This window comes from Parasteatoda tepidariorum, chromosome 1, assembly GCF_982258835.1.
Source record: "Parasteatoda tepidariorum strain Cologne lab strain chromosome 1, Ptep-v5.0, whole genome shotgun sequence".
NCBI classification, from domain to species: Eukaryota; Metazoa; Arthropoda; class Arachnida; order Araneae; family Theridiidae; genus Parasteatoda; species Parasteatoda tepidariorum.
This window is the reverse complement of record NC_141755.1, coordinates 125,836,471-125,859,772: the sequence shown is the minus strand read 5'-3', so window position 1 is coordinate 125,859,772 and position 23,302 is coordinate 125,836,471. Positions and strand designations below refer to the sequence as shown.

At 29.3% G+C, this 23,302-nt stretch overlaps 1 protein-coding gene across 1 annotated transcript in view; it reads right to left on the bottom strand.

Moving 5' to 3' along the window:
• Positions 1 to 11,762: 11,762 nt before the first annotated feature.
• DCTN2-p50 (dynactin subunit 2) overlaps positions 11,763 to 23,302 on the bottom strand; it is a 39,955-nt gene continuing 28,415 nt past the window's right edge. Inside the window, exons 9-12 of the mRNA XM_087152563.1 lie at positions 22,665 to 22,703; positions 19,252 to 19,504; positions 17,834 to 17,925; positions 11,763 to 14,178 (exon numbers count right to left, since the gene is read on the bottom strand). Coding sequence (XP_087008689.1) covers positions 14,095 to 14,178; positions 17,834 to 17,925; positions 19,252 to 19,504; positions 22,665 to 22,703 — 468 coding nt within the window. The 3' untranslated portion in view covers positions 11,763 to 14,094. The remainder of the gene's footprint in view (positions 14,179 to 17,833; positions 17,926 to 19,251; positions 19,505 to 22,664; positions 22,704 to 23,302) is intronic.

Genomic DNA, 23,302 nt, shown 5'->3' with positions numbered 1-23,302 from the left:
ATCTTCATATTTATTAAACTTAAAAACAGAGTAACGAGAGGTGAAGCTATAAAATACCTTAAAAAAAAAATTACAAAAGCAAATAATTTGATACAGTCAGATATATGTAGTTATTTAAAGCTGTTTTATTTCTTCTTTAAAGTAAGTGAAATATAAAAAGCTTAAACTAGAATTTTAAATTGTTCAAATAATAAAAAATAGATTAAAAAAAAATTCTAAAATCAAGGAAGTTTAAAAGATAATTCGCTCTAGAAATGATGTTCTTTCTTTCAATTTTTGAAAGAACACCGTAACTTTTAAAGAGAACATGATTAAAGCATTTTAGTAAAATATGACTATGAGTAGGGATTTTGTTACAAATTCAAATATTCGGAACACTGTGATATTAGATTTTTCGACAACCTATATCCATGACTTTCCACGATTTTTTTTCAAAAAAAATAGTTAAATTCCTGACAAATTTTGTTCAATATCGAAATCCATGTCTTTCCAGGTGCGCAGATATCCTGTTATGATTTTTTTTAAAATTCCAGAATTCTACAAAATAAACGAGGTATCTTGTGCAATAAATGTCATATTGGGAAGAGTAAAGCCAGCCTTGATCCAAAATAACTGTTGTGAACTTTTAAGGAAAGCTTAAGAATACCTGAAAACGCATTCATTTTGTGTAATACGTTTGCCTTTCTTACACTCTCTTAGGAAGCTTTTTTATTGCACCAAAACGAGCCCGTTAGTCGTTGGGGTCCAAGCGTAACGGGGGAAATCACGGAAGTAATTTATTCTAAAAAATTGTATTAAATATTTTTGAAAACAAAAATTCTACTAGAATATGCTACGATAGAGTGCAATGTTTAATTAATTGGCATAAAATAAAACAAGAGCCTCATAATTAAACTGCAAGTTCATTAAAAGTACTTGTAACAGAGAGGACAAATAAAATCCCTGTTTTTGACATACACTGTTATTTATGCTAAATTCTATCATTTGAACCATCCTAAACATTATCTGTAATTTTTTTTTAAAATTATCACGTTTCAAAGTAAAATAAATTATTATAAGACTTTAAAAATTGCAAACACATTTTTTTCTTATTTTAAATCCACATAGTGCATCGTAACAGAGGGGATGTCTTACAAATTTGGCAAAAAGTTAAAGGGAAACATCACTGTCAAAAGTGACTCTTCGGTTATTTAAAGTTGGAAGCATTGCTATAATATCTGACAAGTGACCCTGTGCTACACCTTTGTTGTTATATTTAAAAGTTTTTATTTTACCTGACCGTGTTAAAAAAAAAAAAACATGTGCATTGTTTGTTTCTTTCTCAATTTCAGTTATTTGGGCAACAAAATTAACTACCCTATTTTTTCCTTAAACTTTTTACACTTGAAAAACTATCTATTGCAACATCAAAATAATCTCTGGGTTTTAAATGGTGACTGGTGCAAGTTAATTATGTCGGATCACAAAGGTCTCAAAACAAATCAATACCTCTGGGGGTGCTGATCCTGGAGTTCCCTTGTCTTTTGGATTGGGTTCAAAATTACAAGGCTACAGAGTTGAGCATTGGTAACCATGAACTCAAATTTGGGTCAGCTGTTCTACGATAGTTATAAAATAACAAAGTCAATCGAGCGACTGTCGCAAGTCGGTATATTTTAGTAATCCTATGTAATTATTAGGAAAACAACTATGTTTTTAATAGTAAATTCACATTTTTCGTGAATAGCACATACACACATTATATGGTGTTTTACCTACGAATAAAATATAGACAGGTTCTAGTACAGCAAACTTTTTGTCAATTTTTACGTTTGGATGTATCTGCTTTGAAACTTCAAGGTGCACATTTGGATGTGTGGACTTTCTGTCCATTTTCTTTGACAATCATGCATTCAGCTCTACCAGAAGTCTGTTAAGAAAGTTTATCAGATGAGTAGAAATTTATTAAAAGCTTTTTTGTTTCATCAAGAACTTTGTTACTAGGCTGTTTCTTTTGTTTTGGTAGTAAGGCTACTGAGTACAGTAGAACAGTATAACGTTTTCTTGGAAATAATGCACGGTTGGCTTTTTTTATAGCTTTCCCCAATCTCTAAAGAATATTATAAAGAGAATATCCTTCCTGAATTTCTGCTGCTTGTATCAGATCCTTTTTATTTTTCCCTTGTGTGTTTTTTTTTTCAATTTATTTCACTGCTAAGGTGTTTTTTTTTAAAAAAATACTTCTGTCATCATAAAATTTTCGTTTTATATTCTTTATCCATCTTCTTACAAAGATCTTTTTTTTTTTTGGAACATTCTAGTTCTATATTCTCTCATTCTTTCTGTGGCTGTTTTCCCACATTGATTCTTAAAAAACTTTTAACTATAAGCGAAACACACTATAAATGCCACAGCTTTGTATAAAAAGTGTGCCCTAATAGTGGAAGAACTGGTTTAAACTAGTTGAATCATGATGCACTTGTCTATACATTCCTAGAGTTAATTTTAAATGGTCAACCTCTCAATTTTGTGTAACTGGGGGGGACATTTGTCCTCTCTGTTATTATATGAGAAACTTTAACATTTTTAATTTTTTTTTCTCTAAAATATAACATATCATGATTTTACTAATAGACTTTATGGTAAAAATCAGTTATTAAGTTAGAAGGTTTTTTGCAGAAAAATTGTAACAGACAAATAAATATTTGAGATTGACTTAAAAAACAAGAGAAATTTTTTTTTTGACAGAAATCACTGCATAATTAGACTCAAGAACAATTTATTTTAATCAAACTATATGTAAAATCGTAATATTTTTAATAACTTATTCTTCTTTAAAATAGACCGTTTTTTTTATAGAATAAATCAAAGTCATGATTGCTCTATATTTATGATAAATTTTACTATAATCATGCATAACTTCTAAATTCACAAATTACAACAAATTTCCTTTAAAATGATACCAAATACAAGGATATTGCTTAAACTTAAAAAATTCACTACTGATGGTTTCAGTTGGTATGGAATTCAACAGAAGCTTCCACACTCTATACCATAGCATTTATGTCGGCACCGACGTACCGTTTACGGAATGTCGGATAAGCACCCATTTATCCCATCACCCTTTTCTTTTGCATTCGCTTTTACTCTTTTGTCTTAAATTTTACTAAGAAATGAGTGCCAATTAAAAATGAACTCGGTATTTTTTTAAACTCATAATCCAGTCTTTTTTTTTAAAAATAATTAATTGCTAATAATATAATTTTTTTATTATCCAAGATGTGTGATTTGAATTTTTCAAAATTGTTATAAAAACGAGCAGTTGCAAAAGATAAGAGCGTATTTAAATGTTTTCCAGTAAACGTAGATGGCACTACTCCAAGTTATAATATAAATAAAATGCTTTGAAAACTCATAAGGAAAATCTTTTTATTTTCTTCCTCAGATTCTTCGCATAAGATTTTAATAATAATTTGTATAAAAAAAAAATTGTAGTTCACTACGGTCAGCAGTTTTTCTCGATGTAAGCAAATGATATCGGACTAATGAAAAAGCGTCTGCGAACAATCCGTCAACGATATAATTGTTCCGTCATGTCCGATTTGTTAGATTGTGGTCGTAATGATGAAAAAGCTCTCTTTAGGCGAACTTGGAGCTTTTGAATCCTCTACACCAGGGAAGCTCCAATCAGGGGTCATTTTGAAATTCTTAATCTACGTGATCAGCAGTACAGTCCGAAAAAAAAAATTATCACCCTGAATAACTTTCGTTCTAATGATCGGATTTTCACGAACTAAGTGCCAATCTTAATGGTTCATGGGGGTGACCTCAAATATGCTAAATAATAAGTGCTAACTATTAATTAAGTTACGAAATCTGACACAAAAACGTACTTTTTCTGAATAAACATATATATATGTATAATGTTATGCCTTTAAAGGCTAGATAATTTACGAGACTTAGGCGGTTTCTGATAAAAGGGCATTTTATTACGTTATACTGAGTATTGAAAACAGTGTTCTTTAGCTCTGTACAATAATGGTTTCCCCAATGCAGGGATTGTTTGGAGTTGGCCCAGATTTATTTAGCCATGGAAATATGAAAAAGACACGCATTTTTGGCGGTCCCGATATTTTATAGGGAAGTTCTGAAAGGGAGGGCGTTACAAGCATTTTCTCAGCTCAATGAAACGTCATTCAATTGATAAAATTTAGAGATTTTAATTCACTAAAAGGATATCGCCACTCTGACGGTGGGAAGTTTTTGGGACTATCTTAGCATACCTTAGCTACGAATTATTGCCCATTAACTTCAGAAAATAATATTTTATCTGGCCTTATCTAGTTCATCTTGACTTTTTATGGCTCTTTGTGAGAGGCCGACTTCTACATCTTAAACTTGATAAGAAACATATGTTTCAAGCTTATCAGTTAATATAGAAAGACTCGCATGAGAAATTCTATATTATATATAAATATATATATAGATAGATATTTGGATTCTTAAACTTTAAAATGTAGGGGGTAGTCGCAATCTTGGAAATGTGATGTGGTCCCCATAGTTAGGTCAGGAGAGTGGTTCAAAGTTTGGACCCCTTAATGTTACTTGCACTTTTTGCGTTCTTAGTCATATTTTTAGAATTAATTAAGCAATACAAAAAAAATTCACCCACTCATGAAACTCATATACCCAAAAATAATTTCATGCAAAAAATAATTTTTAATAATTATTTAATTAAATTGAGGATGAAAAAATGTTGAATAATAAGGTATGAATCTTTTTATATCACATTAATCAACATATTTTTCAATTGAAAAATCTTAAAGTTTCAATCGTTTTTATTTAGTAGAAGCCGAGAAAAATTAAAATTAATTATTTTAAAAAAAATAATTTGGCGACAATGGAGAAATATTTAAATGGGGCGATTAATATTAAAATGTGGTTAACTTATGAAGAACTTGACTTTACGCGCGTAGCCTAAAATTTCATTCATATTTTTTTTTTTTTTTTTGCTATTAACTGATTGCTAATCTTCTTATATTTTAACTATAAAATACAATGGTTCTTTTTTAGTCGTCTAAAAATTTATTCGTAATTTAGTAAAGAAATTTGAATAAAACATTTTATTGAATGAAAAACATTTTATTCAACGAATGTCGAATTTTATATTAGCCTGCTTCTGAAAGAATATGGTTATAAGCCAGATTGTGCTTATTTAATGTGATTATAATTTATTTTTTAATTTGTTTTTTCAATAATATACATTTGTATGCATAGATTTGAATAATACATTTATCAATTTTTTCAATATTATATATTTAATAATTATTAATACGAATACGCAGCCAACATTTCAAAAGTATCTTAAAATTTCTCAATATCTTATATATCGTCTGAATCTTAAAATAAATTTTTTAATCACATGTCCGGGCTTGTTTCGCTAGTCAATTTTATATTTTATCACCTTATTAATATACTAATCAATATTTCAGCTACTTCAATTTAGGTTTTCTTTAAAGTAAAGTTCCTTTTTAAATTATTGTCAAGTTTTTTTTAAAAAAGAAAACTTAGAATTATTGTCTGCTAGCTAAAAATAAAACCTTGTCAAGAAATTAAAAAACATCTGCTGTTAGAATTATTTGATGCAAAACAGCTGACTAATTACTAATCAAACGATTTTTAATATAAATTTTTTTTTTGTTTGTTTCTTGAGAATTCAAATATCTAAAATAGTGTTTTATAAGTCACTTCAATGAGAGGAAGTAAAAAGATACCGAACATAAAAAGCTGTCGAATACGTAACCACAATTTTTAAGCGTCTTAAAATATCTCAGTACCTTAAATGTCGTCCTAACATCTTAGTTGTGAAATTAAATTTTTAATTATCTCGACCACGTGTGATTGACAGAACTATCGAACTAATTATTTCATTATATCTCATACTCTTTCTTTTTGATACCATGTAGATTTTTTTCCGGATAATATACTAAACTATTGTTTATTGGTACTTAGAGGTTTTCTTTAAATTAACACTCGTTACAAGTAATTGCTAAGTTTTTTTTTTAAGTATCAGAAATATAGCTAATAAGATTTTAAAAACATTTTCTAATTACTCAGTGTAAAACGTCTGACTGATCATAAGTGTTCACCCTTTTCTCTAAGATAGAATTATTTATTTATTTACGATATTGTTTCTTATTTGTTTGGTTTGTGAAAAGTAAATACAGCAATTCAAAAAAACCACAATTCTTTACTTTGTTTTTGTCCCGCAGTGGACTGATCATTAAGACACGGTTCCCTGCAGATCACCGAAGTCAAGCATCACTGGCTGCGGTCAGTCTGCGTAGGGACCGAGGGTGTGCGGTATTGGTCCTCGTTAAACTGTTCGACCGTAAAGTGCTCGACTTCGCGTGCAGGTCGTCGGGCTACTGAAGCGGGGGTGCCATCCCCTCTGCGGAGGATCAAAATTGTGATGGCATGTCTTCGGATCATCCTCAGGGATGTTTCCCAGACCGTCGCCAATAGCCCATTTTGCAGCTTTAGTGCGACGTATATGAACAAATCAATCAATCACTTTGTTTTTTTAAATGAACAAATTGGAAACGGAATTTTATTTTGTCGTTTAAACTTATATACACTTATATACAGGTATTACACAGTTAATTTTAAGAAAATTTAATTTTGTTAAATTTTTTTTTCAACTTTAGCACGATTCCCAAGATATAATTAAAGTATAATTCGTTATTAGGAAAATGCCTTATTTTGTTAAAGAGCAAATACTAAAAATAGAAATTTGTAAAAAGATTCCGAAGCCGTACCAATTTTAAAATCATCTTATTTAAAAAAAAATGCAATAAAAAATACGCAATTTTCGAAGTGATTTTGCTTAAAAATTTTTTTAAAAAAACATCGTGGCGAAAAGGTTAACATACTTTTTACAGAAAATGTGAAAACCAATTTTTCCTATATTTCGTCATAAGAATGATATTGCTCCAAGGAACCTACTCAATAATTTCGCTGTTTCCAGAATGAAATCTGTTAGGTTGAAACATGGTATTCCTTGAAAACTAAAACGAGAAAAAAATTAATTTTATTATTTATCTAAACTTATTCCATTTATTTAATGATAGCGGTATTAAGGTTAAAGATATGCGATGGAAGCCCCGTTTACTATTATACTATAAATGCATTAAATCATACAGTTGAATAATTTATTTTAAGCAAATTATTTAATAATTTTAAGCAAATAAGGGTGTAAAAATAAACTGGATCGAAATACTCTTAAAGTATACCCTAAAATACATGTAGAATAAACTTTGGAATCGATAGATAAACAATACCTTTTCAAACAAATTCGAATAAAACAGAGAAGCTAGCTTGTTTGAAATAGCTGTCCTTGTAACTATTTAATTTCAATTCCTGGTGCTAGGAGACATAATTCCATTTTCACATTCGACTTATGAAATTTCAGTTGTAAACACAACTTTTCTATGTCCTTACAAAATGCTAAGGCGTGCAGCAAAAAAAAAAAAAAATTGTACTGCATTGATTTTTTATTTTAGGAAGTGAATTATTTTTCAGTCTAAGAATCTATGCCTATATCTTACGTAAAACTTACTTTAATATCGAGTAAAATAATTTAATATGCCGTGTTACTAAATGGATAATCCCAAGAAACTGAATCAAAAATATAAAAACTTCATCGATTTAAAAAATAATAGATAATAAAAATAGACCTGTTTTGAGCGTGCAATAATTAAAGTCTCAAGTCATTCAAGCCTGACAAGTCTTGAGAATGAGCGCTTATATTTGAACGCTCGAAACATGTCGACTTTTATTTCCCTCTTCATATTTTTAGAAGCTGAAGTTTTTATCATCAATTATACTGTTTTACATTTGGGTCTTGATCCTTATTTTGATAACGATGTTACGCTCGTAAAAGTAAACATATGCATTTTAATATTTTAACAGGATTCATGATTGATTGATTTGTTCATTTACGTCGCACTAGAGCTGCACAATGGGCTATTGGCGACGGTCTGGGATACATCCCGGAGGATGAACCGAAGACATGCCATCACAATTTTGATCCTCTGCGGAGGGGATGGCACCCCCGCTTCGGTAGCCCGACGACCTGCGCGCGAAGTCGAGCACTTTACGGTAGCACAGTTTAACGAGGACCAATACCGCTCACCCTCGGTCCCTACGCAGCCTGATCCAAGTGGTCACCCACCCGCACAATGACCGCAGCCAGTGATGCTTAACTTCGGTGATCTGCTGGGAACCGTGTCTTAACGATCAGTCCACTGCGGGACTAACAGGATTCATGTGGTCTTTAAAAACGTCTTAGAACCGTAGCATCAATATTGTAACTATTAAAGTTATCTTTAAAATTTTGAGTTAATGAATTTGAATATTTCCGTTTCTTAAGGACCTTACGAATTCTGTTTAAAAAGAGAGCATCGTATCAAATATATATAAGAAAACAAAACAAAAAAAATCATAGTAATGGTATTTGGTGGTAAATGTAGCTTATCGCAATTGAAGAACATGCTATGCGACATTTTATGGTGAATTTGCGAACGTAGGTTTCAGAATGTATACTATTTGCAAATCATCTTTATCCAAAGAAAACCATGTAAGCTAAATATCTAGCAGAATGAAGCGATTTTTTAAACAATGAATCAAACAATATGCAGCATATTATTTCAATATCTTATTCTTAAACATAACATGTTTCAATGTTTTTAAAATGTCACTTAATATTCCTTCAGTTATATAAAAAAAAGAAATATCGTAAATTATAGAAAACCTTGTGAATGTGCATTAGAATTACTATACGATCTACATTTTATTTTTCAGGCACTTCTTTTGTTTCTTCAAACTTTCTTGCCTAGAAGACTCGATTAAAGCTGTAAGAATGATTATCAATAAAATTATGTATATAGTAATATCAAAATTATAAAAAGAATTTTTTTAGAGAAGTTATTTTCTTGATTGAAATGTTGTCTGCGTAAACAGATTGTCATTAACACTCACCTACTAGAATTTAATTTTTGTAATAACTGTAATTTTGATTTTAGTATGAAATCCTCGTTTAAATATAGTAAAAACAACCCAAATAATGTCAGATTCATGTATTCAAATTCTAAAAGCTTAGAAAATGGTAAACAGTTTATAATAGTTCTTTTTCAAAGAAATTTTAAAAAAAGAAAAATATCTTTGCTTTTTGGTTAGAAATCAGTTGGTAAATTGTGTATTGCTTAGAAACCTCGAGGTATTTTCTATTAACTATTAATAATATAAATAAACCTCTCCGAACAATCACAGAACATTATTTCACTTGGTTGCTTAGCAACAGAGTAAAACTAAGTGTTCCTCTTTTGAATTAGCACACTTTTAACGATTTCGAAATTTGACGGCACAAAATGAAAAAAATTTGTTTAAAAGTTGTTTACTTACCTGTGTTAAATAATTTGTGATAATAATTTTGAATGAGAAATAAAATAATATGTACTACGAAAACACGTTTATTAAGAGATTAATTATTTCTTCCGACTAATTTTTTGTTAGTTAGTAACAGTTATTTATTTTTTTGCTAGTTATTAATTGTTAGCTTGTTTTCTATAGTTATTATATGTTAATTTTTAATACATTAATTCTTTTTTTGTGATTTCTTGTAAACTAGTATTTTTGCTAATTATTAATTGTTTGCTTATTTTTTGTCAGTAATCTATTGTTAATTTATTTTTATAACTATTTATTGCATAGCTAACTTTAATGATTAGTTTTTATTTCCGTTTGAAAGTTAATTTTTAGCTTGCTTTCCTTTGTTAATTAATAATTTTAATAGTCATTACATTTTCTACCGATAATTTCAAAATTTTATACAATTGTCAAAGACAATTTAAACACTTCCTTCTTATTCTAACTTATTTTAAGATTGTCTGGGACAAGACACTCACCGACAAAGATGCTCACGCGGTGAAAGTATGGAAAAATTATAAAAAGCATTATAATTTTTATTGCATCATTTCCAATATTTGGTGGCACATTTTAACAATTTGGCGGCACACAAGAGTACCGCGGCACAGTGGTTGAAAATCACTGGTCTATGGGTTATCTTAAAATATTCATTTGCGTCGGCGATTTTTCTTGGCTGTTTTCTGGACTATCGCCAAATATATAAATCTTTATTGCGACCCTATTTTAAGGGTCAGGATTCCAAATATGTAAAAAAAAATATGTTTATTCTGAGCAAGTACGTTTTTGTGTCTGATTTCGTAACTTAATAGTTAGCACTAATTAATTAGCATATTTGAGGTCACCCCCAAGAACCATTAAGATTGACACTTAGTTCGTGAAAATGCGATCATTAGAACGAAAGTTATTCAAGATGATAACTTTTTTTTTTTTTTTTTGAGAACTGCACATCTTTGAACTCAAAATGATATGACTATTTAAAACAAATTGCGTCTTTTTTTTGTGTGATCTTTCATTTTAAATTATATTATTAAGGGGGTGGGAATGTATTTTTCATTAGTACATTTCATTCCTTTTAAGATTCTGGTGAACCAAAATATTGAATTAATTTTAGTAAAAATAAGCACTGGGATGTAATATGTCTGAACTCAGTTGATGAATGATTCCTATCAAAATACTATTTCATTGAAATGATTTGTTTAGATTATGCAAGAACAAAAATGAATGGTACTTTCAATATAAATAGTTGAACTTGTTTGGTTGTAATATAGTTTTTAATGGTGGTTGTAGAGGATAATTTTGGAACAATTAATAAGTAAATGAAGACTCTGAAAACATATGAGGCACTGCTGACAATGATATGAAGCATCTTATGGATCTGCATTTTAAAGTTAGTTGCAAAATTTTATATATTTATTTACATGGATAAGTGATCTCATACACTACATTTTAGATTTCCATGACTTATTCCAAGCACTTTTCATGACTTAACAAAGTTACTGTTTTCTCCCACAAAAACATAACAATAAATTTAAAAAAGCATTATGATAACATTAATTGAAATGATGGGTATAACCAAAAATGCATCTTCATATTTATAGATTTTAAATTTAAAAAACAGAGTCGAGAAAATAGTCAAAACAATAAAATAGCTGATAAAAATAAAAAAGCAAATAATTTTCTTTCTGCAGAATTACATTCTAAAGATACTTTTCTTGTTCATTGGAAAGGAAAGAAATACTTCGGATTTTTCTGTTCTCATTTCTTAATTAAAAAAAAAATAACTGGGTTGCTTCAGCTAGAATTTTAAACTGATAAAATAGAAAGAATAAATAATAATAAAAATTCTGAAATGACAGAAGATTAAAATATGATTCACTTTAGAAATGATGTTTTTTCCTTCATTTTCTGAAAGAACACCATAATTTTTAAAGAACATGATAAAAATATTTTATATTTTAATAAAATATGACTGTGAGTGGGGATTTTGTTACAAATTCAAATATTTGGAACACCATGAAATTGGGGGGGGGGAAGCTCCATCTTAAAAATTAGATTTTTCGGAGACCTAAATCCATGGCTTTCCATTATTTTTTTTAAAACATGGTTAAAAATCATGGGCAGATACCCTGTAAATACTCTCATACTTACTGTATGGATTATTAAAGCTATGCACAGACGGCGCGAAGGGCCGATTAGCAAATAAGTTTTGAATCGCCATTTTTTATATTTAGTCGTTCAACCCTTTAATTTTGCTTTACATTATTCAACACTGTTTCAATAGAAGAAATACAAAAAGCTGAAACAAAAATTAGCAAATTTAATTCTTAATAAATTATATATACAGAATTTTCATAATTACAGTTATACATCAGAATTATAAAATGTTACAAAACCTCCTACACCAGAAATAAAGCAGAATGAAGAAAATTGCTAAAAAGGTTTTTGTAAACACAATTCCATTAAAAGTTGTTTAAGATAAGAATAAAAAAAACATACTGCCTGCCTTCTAAATCTGGTAATGGATAAATGACGGAAAGAACATCTTCTACAACTGAAATTTTCTCTAATGTTAAAGATCTCTGGCTATTTCCCCCAGATAATACAATGAAGACAATTTGGTAAAGGAGCCACAAAACAGTTACCCCAAGGAGTTTTGATTAGAACCCTCAAGGCAACAGACAACTTTGCAAAGGTCAGTTAAACTAAAAGTCAAGAGTTAGGAAAACAATTAGGCAAAATAACATTAAATTCTAGCCATAAAAAGATTCAAGTTCGAGTGACTATGTAGGTATGTATTAAGAAATTATGAGATTAAAAAAAAAAAAAAAAATACTGAGAAATATCAGACAAAAAAATATTTCTATAATTAAAGTGCTTTATTAATTAAGAAATAAAGTGCTTTTCATAATAATTTTTAATGTACTAACGTAAAAATATTTAATTATTATTTAACTTAGTAGTTTTAGTTTTTTTTTTTAAAACAAATGAATGAATTATTTTGAGTTACTCTATGGATTAATATGTTTACAGACACATTATCAACTTGGTATAAAGAATTAATTTATTATTATTGACCACATTATTGATATAATAATAATGTTCTTTTCAACTTTTGTAACTATAATCTATTAATTCAAAATATTTTAAAGGAGTTTACTTAATTCAGTGGATCTTGAAGTCCGCATAAGTACGAGGTGATGATTCACTTATACTTTCTTTTTTATTCAACAGAGGACAGTACTGAGATGATTTAATTCCACTTTGATGCTTTAAAGATTTGGCAATTATTATTATTATTTTTTTTTGGGGGGGGAGGGCTACTTTAACTGTCACTTTCTATTTGTAGATATTATATGTTGACTTCTTTTCCCCAGAGAACTTTTGGCTTATGTGGTTTTAGATACAATCTAACTTCGTTAATGCAAAATCGACGGGACTATCGTAATTATTCCGCGCTAACCTAATTTTGTTTTATCCGATACTGTTATGTACTACATTAATGCATGCAAACAATACTATTATGAAGCAAAAAAATTAAAATAAGCTAAAAATTTTAACTATTTTATTTATTTGCCATGAATTTCAGATACTGTGAATACGACTAGGTGGGCCAGCGACATTGGATTTTAAATTCGAATAAATAGGAATCGCGATATTGATGTCAAAAACGTTAAAGATGCGATGTTGGATTTTTAAATCCCGTGAATACGTTGATTCACAATTAATGATTTAAATCAGGTAAATACGAAAATCGATGTTTGATATTAAAATCATGTAAATATGAATCGCGATATTAGCGGATTCCGGAGTAGTCTCAAATATCACTTGTTTTGCCAACGCAATTTAGTGATGGTTTCAAAATTTAAATTTCGTTGGATTATAAGTTTTGATTCGTGGAAGTCCGTGAGTCAAGTCTTGAGATAAGCGGAATTTCTCAAAAACTCACATGCCCTGCTCTTAGAGCTGGACAGATGATATGAAAAACTGGGAATACAATCACCCCTGAAGGAAAAAAATAGCATTCCTCAACATGAAGGATTTATTCACATGCTTATTATCTGTGCATTTAAGCAATAATCAGCTCGAAAATTTCATGTTAAACATGTAAAACAACAATAATTCACAGGAGAAATCATGTGTAAAGCAATATTTCCCTGTTAAGCGGTTTTACATTAATGAGGTTCGACTGCATGTTTTTCTGGATTTTCCTTTTGATTTTAATCCTTGAATTTCTAAAGTATTCTTATTTTATCTTTAATTATGTGGCAGAGTAGGTTTTGGTTGAACCACTGACTACAGTAAGGCATGTTAGCAGGACAGTGCAGTACTGTCTTTGCTGATGTGCTTCTATTTTGAAAGTTCGTTTTGCTCTATATATTTAAGTTCTATCCCATTTAATTAAACTGTGTACTAAAGACAATTTTGGTTACATGCTGCTTTTAGGGCTTTTCCATTTTAAATTTCGGTCTTCATTTTTGTTTAATTCCATTTTTTATTACCAGCGATATTTGTTTGCAGACAGTATAACCTTTTCATTCTAATTCATTGGAATAAGTCAATAAAGGAGGCCACAAACACACACAATTTATAAAGTCATATTTCAATAATAATAATTATTCAGCGCAGAAGCTACTTCAGGGCGGTTATTCTTGCATTCAAACTTTCAATGTTTCTTTCAATCATATCACTGTTTTTCAGGAAAGTTGATTGAACCTAAAAAAAAAGAAATCTAAATTGTAATAATTAAACCAATTATCCACAGAATTCAGGTTTTCCATAAATGCACCGAAAATACTTTTAATCTTCGACAGACAAAATGCAAGAAAGCTTTTTCGTCAGGTTAAATCTATTATAAATGGCTGTTAAATAAAGTCTGGCTTAGTGTGCTAGAAAGAAACTTTTATATTATTGTTAACATTAAAACCTAATGAGATTTTTTCGGACAATACTGTATTGCTTGGTCAAAATGATTACAGGGGTCTGCCTAATTTTTTTGAGAGATACCTATTTTGTGAAAATGTAGACATTAATTTGAAAAAATTATATTACAAAAATCAACACAAGAATATGTTTAAGTAAGAAAATATTTTCAAAAATTGTCACTACACATAAAAATTACTTATGATTGTAAAATTTCTCTATATTTTCCCCCATCATTGTTCATAGTTTAATTTCAACTTGAATTTAATAAAAACATGCATTTAACAGTACTAGCACTAAAAGTTATTTTCATTTCGAGAACAGTTTCGACTAGGTCATACAAAAAAAAAAAAAACTTTCACAGAGAAAAAATTTTTTCATAAAAAATAAAGGTCTATTAAAATGAATTTACAATAGTGTAAGATAATGTTCGAATGTTTAGAATTGTGTGTTGAATTTTGACTTCATGTAAAGTTTAAAGGGGGCTGATCGTTTCATTTAAAAAAAAAAACTCGAGCAAAATAAAAGCTCGCTGCGATACAACACAAGCGACCCGTCAGGCTCACCACATTGCACCATTCGAAAAAACACGTGCTACCTTTTGGTAAAAGACAGTTGCCAGAAAAGCTGTTTTCCATAGATTGCAACGCATCAATTTACCTCGGACAGACCCCTGTATTAGTAATACAAAATGTTTTGGGAATGATTTAAAATCCTTACTCTATAATTTGAACACAATTACCATTTATTTTAATTTCTGTTTCTCAACCACAGCAGTGATTGATTTGTCAGCCACTTTTTTTAAAAAAATGAAATTGTAAAGTACATTTTTTTAAAAATCAAACTGAGTCCTAATTTTTTAAAAATGTTTTGAGCACTTAGGCAGTCATTCCTTAGGCCTTAGTCATTCATCACTAGAGATTCATTCTTTTCAAATATAGACAAAATGTTTTGTTGTGTGATTCAATATAAGTAAATACTGTGAGAGGTAGAGATTGTGTTGACATGTGAGCATTCAAAATGTTTAATTGCCAATTGTATATTGAAATCGGTTCAAAATAATGCTGAATCAAGGCAATCACTTAAAACCTTATTCAATAATTCAGTAGGAAGCAAATCTCCCGCATTCTTCAACTGATGATATTGGAGAGTGTCATAATAAGACAAAAAGCAGTCTTGTTTTTTTGTTTTTTTTAAATATAAACGAGGCAATTTGGTTTCTCGCTATGACAAACTCTTAAACAATGGTGGTAATTATGAAGAAATTTCCTTTCTCAAATGCTTTTTCATGGAAAGATAAATGTTTTCACAAAACATTTTTACGCAAGATTTTTCAAAACGCTATTTATAATTAGTTTTTTAAAAAAAACATGTCCTTCAAAAAGTTCACTGCTTGCAGCATAATCTATATTTGTTTAATAAAGCATGAGATGCGTCTACATGGCTGTTTAGAGATATTAATTAAAAGGTACGTACAGGTAATGTTACACAAATTCTATGCAGGTCTTATCTTATGAAGAAAAGCTTTGAAATTATATATATATATATATATATATATGAAATAGCACCAGAGATGCCAACTTGCTCTGGACAGCAGATAAATATTTTGAGTGGGAGACTTATGATTCTTAGTTTAGTAAATTCGGTTTATAGGGTCTTTACTTACTACTACTTCTAAATAATTCCTAGTGTGATACGCCACTTTTTAATGGTTAACCCAGGTTGAGCCTTTTAAAAAGTTGGTAAAATGAACCAAAAATTTTTTAGTTTGCATCTCTATCATTTTTTTTAAAAAAACATTTTGTCGAATCTGGAGCAATTGGCATCTCTGTAGCATTATTAATTAGGATTAGGCTTGATTTTTTTTTTCTAATTGCAAAAATTCTAAAGGCCAACACTTTCTGTTCATTTTGTTTTTCGATAATGAGAAGCATTTCTAAGAGAAAATTATATACAGTTTTAAAAACTTTATAATTTATGAATATAAGACTTGATCACCAAAAAATAACTGAAAGTTAATTGAGGTAACTAATGTTTCTCAATCACACAATATAAATTCCACAGTGTCTGGTTTTTACAATTAGAATAATCTAAAAACAATGTAAAAAGATAAATGTCAGACAAAGAATAAAATACATTACATTAAACTAGGAAATTACATTAAAAACGAATGGATAACACACTTTATGTAGGGTTTGGAAATGACCTTTCCTCAAAATAAACAAATACTAAATTCATTTTTAAAAAAGAATTCTTCTGTCAGAATTAAGAATTTATAAGTCACTGAACAGCACAGATTTTTCAACATTATAATTAATGTGTTTAGTGTCTTTTTCTACAGTCGAAACTCAATACATACGTTTCTAATGTGTCTCCTTTTAACAATCCTGTCACAAACACACTATTCTTATGTTAATAATACTCGTCTATCAATCAGAAATTCTACCCACACTTTTGTGGTGTTTTCTACACTAGGGAGTGCTGCAAGCTTTTGACTGCCTACATTTCCAGGTCACTGTTTTTTGTGTGTTTTGAAGCCATTTGGCTCACAGTGTGATCATTGGTGTTTTGAGACTTCCTTGAGTAGTATTTCTTCGACGAGTGTAATCATTACCTGATTTATTATTTGTGTTTAAAAGATGAATCATCATTTGAAGACCTGTTATTTCAAGAGGTTAGAACTGTCATTTGAAAAGAAAAATCTTTATAAAACACTTCTCAGCTTGTTGACTAAATAACAACTCAAAATTTAAACCTAATCAATAACTTGTAAAATGAGTTTGCTAACAGTAATATGATGGTGAAAGGCTTGCTCCAAGAACAAACAGTAATAAACAGGCAAAAAGAGGGCAAATCTGAGCTGCCAAAAAAAACGAATTTTTCCTAAATCTAGCAACCATAACAACTTTTTAACAGTACATCTCTAAATAACTAAAACAAATTTTAAGTTCAAACTTACCCAAATAACTTATATAATATCTTATGAAATACAGCATATTTGAGTTCAGAAATTATATAATTTTTTAATTAAAAACAAAATTATCTGTTTGAAAATATTGCCTCGTAGAATAAGATGTAATAAGCAGTTGTATACTTTCTTATTGGGAGTAGAGCAGGTCAAGAGCTCCAGATTGCTGTTGCTTACATTTATATTGAAAACACCATCCATATATATAGATAGATAAAATTATGGAAATTCTTTTACAGAAGCTCATTTTTTTCATGTCTCTCAAGAAATATTTAGAGAATTATTTCAAAACTTTAAAAGGTTATGCAATTTCTAATACATATCAATAAAATGTAAAGGTTTGAGGGACTAGCAATAAATTAAGAGTGAAGGAGAATGTTTTTGAACAATTTATGACAAAAGATAAGCTTGCATCAAGTACTTTGGTTATCAAATTAAATTACATATATATTCAAACTTAAATTTCAAATCAAACCTTACCTCTTTCATCATTGTTTCATTCAATTTCAATGAGTTGGTTATATGTTGCTGCGAAGAATCCAGCTGCGTTAAAGCTTTACTGAATTGAAGAGCTGCAAAATATAATTTATATACTCATTATTAAATGCTGTAATAATTGTCAATAATAGAGATAACTCATCTTGACATCCTATTGAAAATATCTATATTAGAAAATAGATGAAAAGAGTGATGAATAACCAGATAATAAATGGTTTGTAAAGACACGAATTTATGATAAAATCATTGCGAAACGAGTGGGTCAAAAAGGATGACTCAAAATTTGCGTGCTGTAATAACATCAGGGCTTGTAAAGAATATGTGCAAATGGCTAATCCAAAAATTATGCAAATGTTTCAAACCATTTTTTTTAAAATCAATATTAATTTAGAAAACCTTTTTTCTCATAATGGGTCTTTTTAGAGGTTTCCGGATTCTTGAGGTCGTACTGTACTTTAAATTTATTGAATATCTGTTACTAAAATAAAGATAGGAGTTACATGGTTTGTAACGTTTTTACAACTGTATAATTTTGTAATCCTTGTAAAACCGTTAATAAAATCTGAAAAAAAAAAAAAAAAAAAAAAAAAAAAAAAACTGAAACATGAAGATATTTCTTAAGAGTCATCTCTTACTTATTCTTGCGCAATTGCAACCCATTTACAAATTTTTTTAAACTTTTTTTTAAATAATAAAAATTCAAGTCGAAAGATTTTTAAAGTAATTTTCCAACTGATTTCCCAGTAATATTATTGGGAAAAAAACCAGCAATTTGGACATCAAAGCTGCATTCCTATGAGTTACATTTCTCTCCAAGCATTATTTGTGTAACAATACAATATCAAAATTAAGGTCATAGTGCCCAATTCAGATAGTGATTCCATCATAAAACCGTGATAAAAATTATATGCTTCTTTTTACTAAAGCCATTTTTAAAAAAGAAAGAAAAAAGAGCCTACTGCACCTGGCTATGATTGTGCCTGCTACAGAGTTTTAATCTTAATAACTTGTAGTCATAGATTATTATTGCTTGTAATTGATAATTAGGCTCATTTGAAAATGATTAAAATCAGAGAATAAAAAACGAAATAGGTGAAAGAGATTCTCTCTGTAGTTTCAAATTATTTTCTTTCAGTGGTTGCAAACTAAAGCAAAATTTTTTGAAATAAACAGACATCTAAAAAAAATGAATAGAACTTAAGCACTCATCTATAAGATTTCATATGTATCTGTTTAAATTGCTTGTGTTTAATAGGTGTACACAACTCTTATAACTCTAATTTATTAATATATTACCCTCGCTACTAACAAAAAAAAAAATTCTGAAACTACGTACAGTAGTTGGAGTTTTTGAGGTACACATTTTGCCCATTTAATCTTCTTTTTATTTGAATACTTACACTGTTCATGAAGTTCTTTTAAGGCGACAAGTCTTTTTACCACTTGAGGAAGGCACTCGTCTAACTCGTGAACTCTCTTCACTAAATCGTAGAGTTCCGCAACCTTATTCCTCTTATCTGCATCCTCTATTTGGTGCTTTTTTTCAGCAACCTGTTGCATACACTGGTGAAGCACGACCAATCGATTTTCGACTTGATCCAAATACATCGGTTCCAGAAGATTCAACTTCGACGACAGCAACTTGATTGCAGACTTTAAATAAAAAGTTTGGAATGACACATTTTCAAAACAAAAAGTGAAATTTCATTTTTTTAAAATTCAATATCAGTAGCAATAGGTCAATTCCAATACCAAAAAAATTAAGAGAAAATTGGACTGGACTTTAAGTAATCATTTCGGCCCTCTAAAAAAAATCTGCTAAATTATAACATAAAAGAATTAAGATTGATAACAACTTATTCCCAGTAATATAAACTGAATAGTTATAATATTGGTCTTAAAGTATTAAGAGTACCATTAGAAAAACCAATAAATAGTTTCCATAATTTTGGCCAATTTTTTATATACGATCAATAAAATAATTCATAATTATTGTAGTATATAATGCAAGTATTGCGCACGATTTGCTATCTAATAAAATGTTTCTGATGTCAAAAACTAAACTTGCCTTAAGTTTTTGACAGATTTCGACAGTTTATGACATTTTCCGACAAGTTTGGCACACGTCATGTCGAAAACCAGTTTTTACCTCAAAAATCTAACCCTGAAGTTTACCATCTTTATTCAATCATTGGATGATATAAAATAATTTTTAAATATATCATATGTAAGGAGGAAGAATATATAAGTTTGAAAACTACCTATAGAAATCACAAATAATGATGCTCAAAAAATTCCATTTCTTTATTTCAAAACATTAATGTATATGAGACACTTTTTATAGTTAAAAAAATATTTTAAAACATTGTTGAGATGTACTATATTTGACAACTAATTTGGCATATTAATGTAAAATTGTTAGGAGGAAAAAAAACAGCCTTAATCCCTTAATGATCGGTTAATTTTCAAGAAAGCTGTCATAAAAGCGCCTATTTTTTTTAATATTTAGTTTAAAATAAACTAATTATCTACAATTACCTTAAAAATATACTGGTACTGCCATCTGGTGCGAAAAATGAGAAATAAAATGCTTTCCGGTTAAAAGAAATGAATTAGTTCTATTCTTATTGGCGCTTTACTACTCACAACTCCAGCCCGGAAATATCAGCTAGAAATAGAGGGCGAAACCGTCATTTTCTCGGGAGTGAGAAGGAAGGGGTTAAACAGTAAATAAAGAATTGCACAATAATGAAGCAAACTTCTGCTTAAATTTTTATCAGTACAAAATATTGATTGATATCCTTAAAATTCAAATGACTATTATGAACTTAAGTTAGAATTTAATTCATATTCAGGGTTGCCACAGAAAAAAAAATGAACAAAATACAGTCAACTCGCTATAACTCGAAGTACGATAACTCGAATATTGCTATAACTCGATTTTTTTATGAGGTCTCGACCCTTTTATCTTCAATTTCATGTTAATTATTCTCGATTACTCGAATTTTACTCCCTTTAACTCGATTTTTTTTTGATCTTTTAAAGCAAGAAAAAAAACCTAGGAGCTGATATCTTGCCCCTTCCTTCGCAACACACACACGTCTTTCGCTCTCTTCATGGAGAAGCTAAAGCTGTCCCTCTTGAAGTATGTGAACAGTGGTTAAATGAAACGATCAAAAATTTACTTCAAGGATACAGTTAAAATGATGTTTTCAATATTGATGAAATGGGTTTATTTTTTAATATGTCTTCCAAATAAGACTAGGATGTTTGAGGATGAAAACTGCTCAGGGGGTAAAATGAGCAAGGAACGTTTGATTGTCCTAGTTGGAGGAAATGCGCCTGGGACAGAGAAATTGCCCTTACTTGATATCGGAAAATACCGAAATCCCCGATGTTTCAAGAATATAAAAACGTATCCTTTGGATTACAATTCCAACAAAGAGTTTTGCATGACATCAGTTTTATTTGAAGACTATGTAAGAAAATTGGATCGGATAATCTTCGCTAAAAAAATAAAAGTGATACTCTTTATGGATAAATGCACAGCGCATTGTGATCTACCTAATTTGAAACAGTAAACTTGCAGTTTCTCCCACCAAACACAACAGCAAAGTTGCAGTCGATTGACCAGGGTATCATAAAGTGCTTCAAACAGACCTTATCGTAAATGGCTTGTCAGAAAAATGATCTTAAATATTGTAAGCATTTAGAAGATTTGTGATTAATAAGCATTAATTAAACTAACCGACAATATTTTGAAAGCCCAAAACCGAAACTAACGGTAAGTCGAACTTCCGATAGGTCGAAGTTTTTCGTCAGTCCTATCAGATTCGAGTTATCGCGAATTCACTGTATGTAGTTGCTTTTAGGAACCTAAAGCATGCAAATAGTTGCTTAATAAGAACAAAATATTTTCAATAGTATTAGTAAAATTTTATTAAATGACTTTCTTGTCATATAACATGATCCATTTAGTCAAGTTGGTTCCAAATATGATAATTCTTCTATAAGCGTTAGTGTTCTAGCAATAAATTTTTATATAAAAAAATTTGCATATTTAAGGAAAATTAAATATTTTAATTACAAGAATTTCATCAAAAATACTTCATGAAAAAAAAAACATACTTTTCCTAAAAAATTTTCCCTTTTATCAATAATTGATTTAGCAAATATATATACACATGTGAAAAGTGATTATTCAAACTCGAAAATCACACATCCTACAATCGTATTAAAATTTGGGTTTTTTAAAATCTGCCGAATTTCGTAGCAATAACCATCAAAAAGGCAATCGAGATAAAAAATAGACTTACAATGGAATCTGTTCAAATTGAACGCATTGAAAAGTGATACCTCAAATTTGCAACATTTTTTTTTTAAGAAAAAAAGTCATTGTGTTTAGGGTTATCAACCCAATTTATGCTTAAAAAAACAAAACAAAAAAAAAACATTGTAACGTAACTACCACTACAAATATTAAACACCAAATCACTAGTATATAAGACATGTTAACTTGAATCCATCACGAGGTACTTTTTGATAGATGAAGTTTGACATAGTCGATATTTAATTCCCCTTAACATCATTAGGAGCACCGAAAAAAGTATTAACCTTTTCAGGTAAAAAAAAGTTGCCTCAGGTTGAAAATAGTTGCATTTTAGTCAACCGTGGCAATCTTGCTATGAAACTAATTGACTTTAAGTAATTAGCAAATACAAAAATCAAAATTTGTTTTTAAAACAAAACTATTTAAGTATTTTAAATTAAGTAAGTAATGAATAAAATTTTCATAAATTTTAAAAACACTTACAGTAATACTTTTACCATCAGTATTTGAAGTAAGGGAAGACTAGAGGGGAAAAAAAATAAATACATGTAGATAGAAACATAAAACCCAATAAACACAAATTAATTACGTTTTATTTACTGCGCATAAGCTGCAAGTATATAGAACTCATAATATAAGATAAAAAATATAGAGAAAACATGGAAAATATTAATGAAAAGTGAAGAAAAATTATTAAATAAAATTATATATAAAATTTTTTTTAAAAATATACTTTTTTAAAATCATTTTATTTTAATTTTTTTCTCTTTTCATTAATCTTTAATATTTTCCAAATTTTCTCTCTCTTTATTTATAGAATAAAATTCGATGACATTTTAACCGCTTCCCTAAATATCCAGAGTTAAATCTGGTATTTATATATTACAAATATTTATTATCCAGAGAGAACTCTGGTATAGCAGAATGCGTCTTGTTTCATCACGTTCTTATTCGGCCAGAAGCAAAACAAAAAATAATCTGCTGTGATTGGAAATTTGCCAATAATTTGTTTGTCGCTACTTGAGGGACTGCAGACGTGTTTAGTACAATTGTATATACCAGGGGTTTCCAACTTACATGAGGCCGGGGGCCACAATTAAAAACATAAATCAAATGGCGGG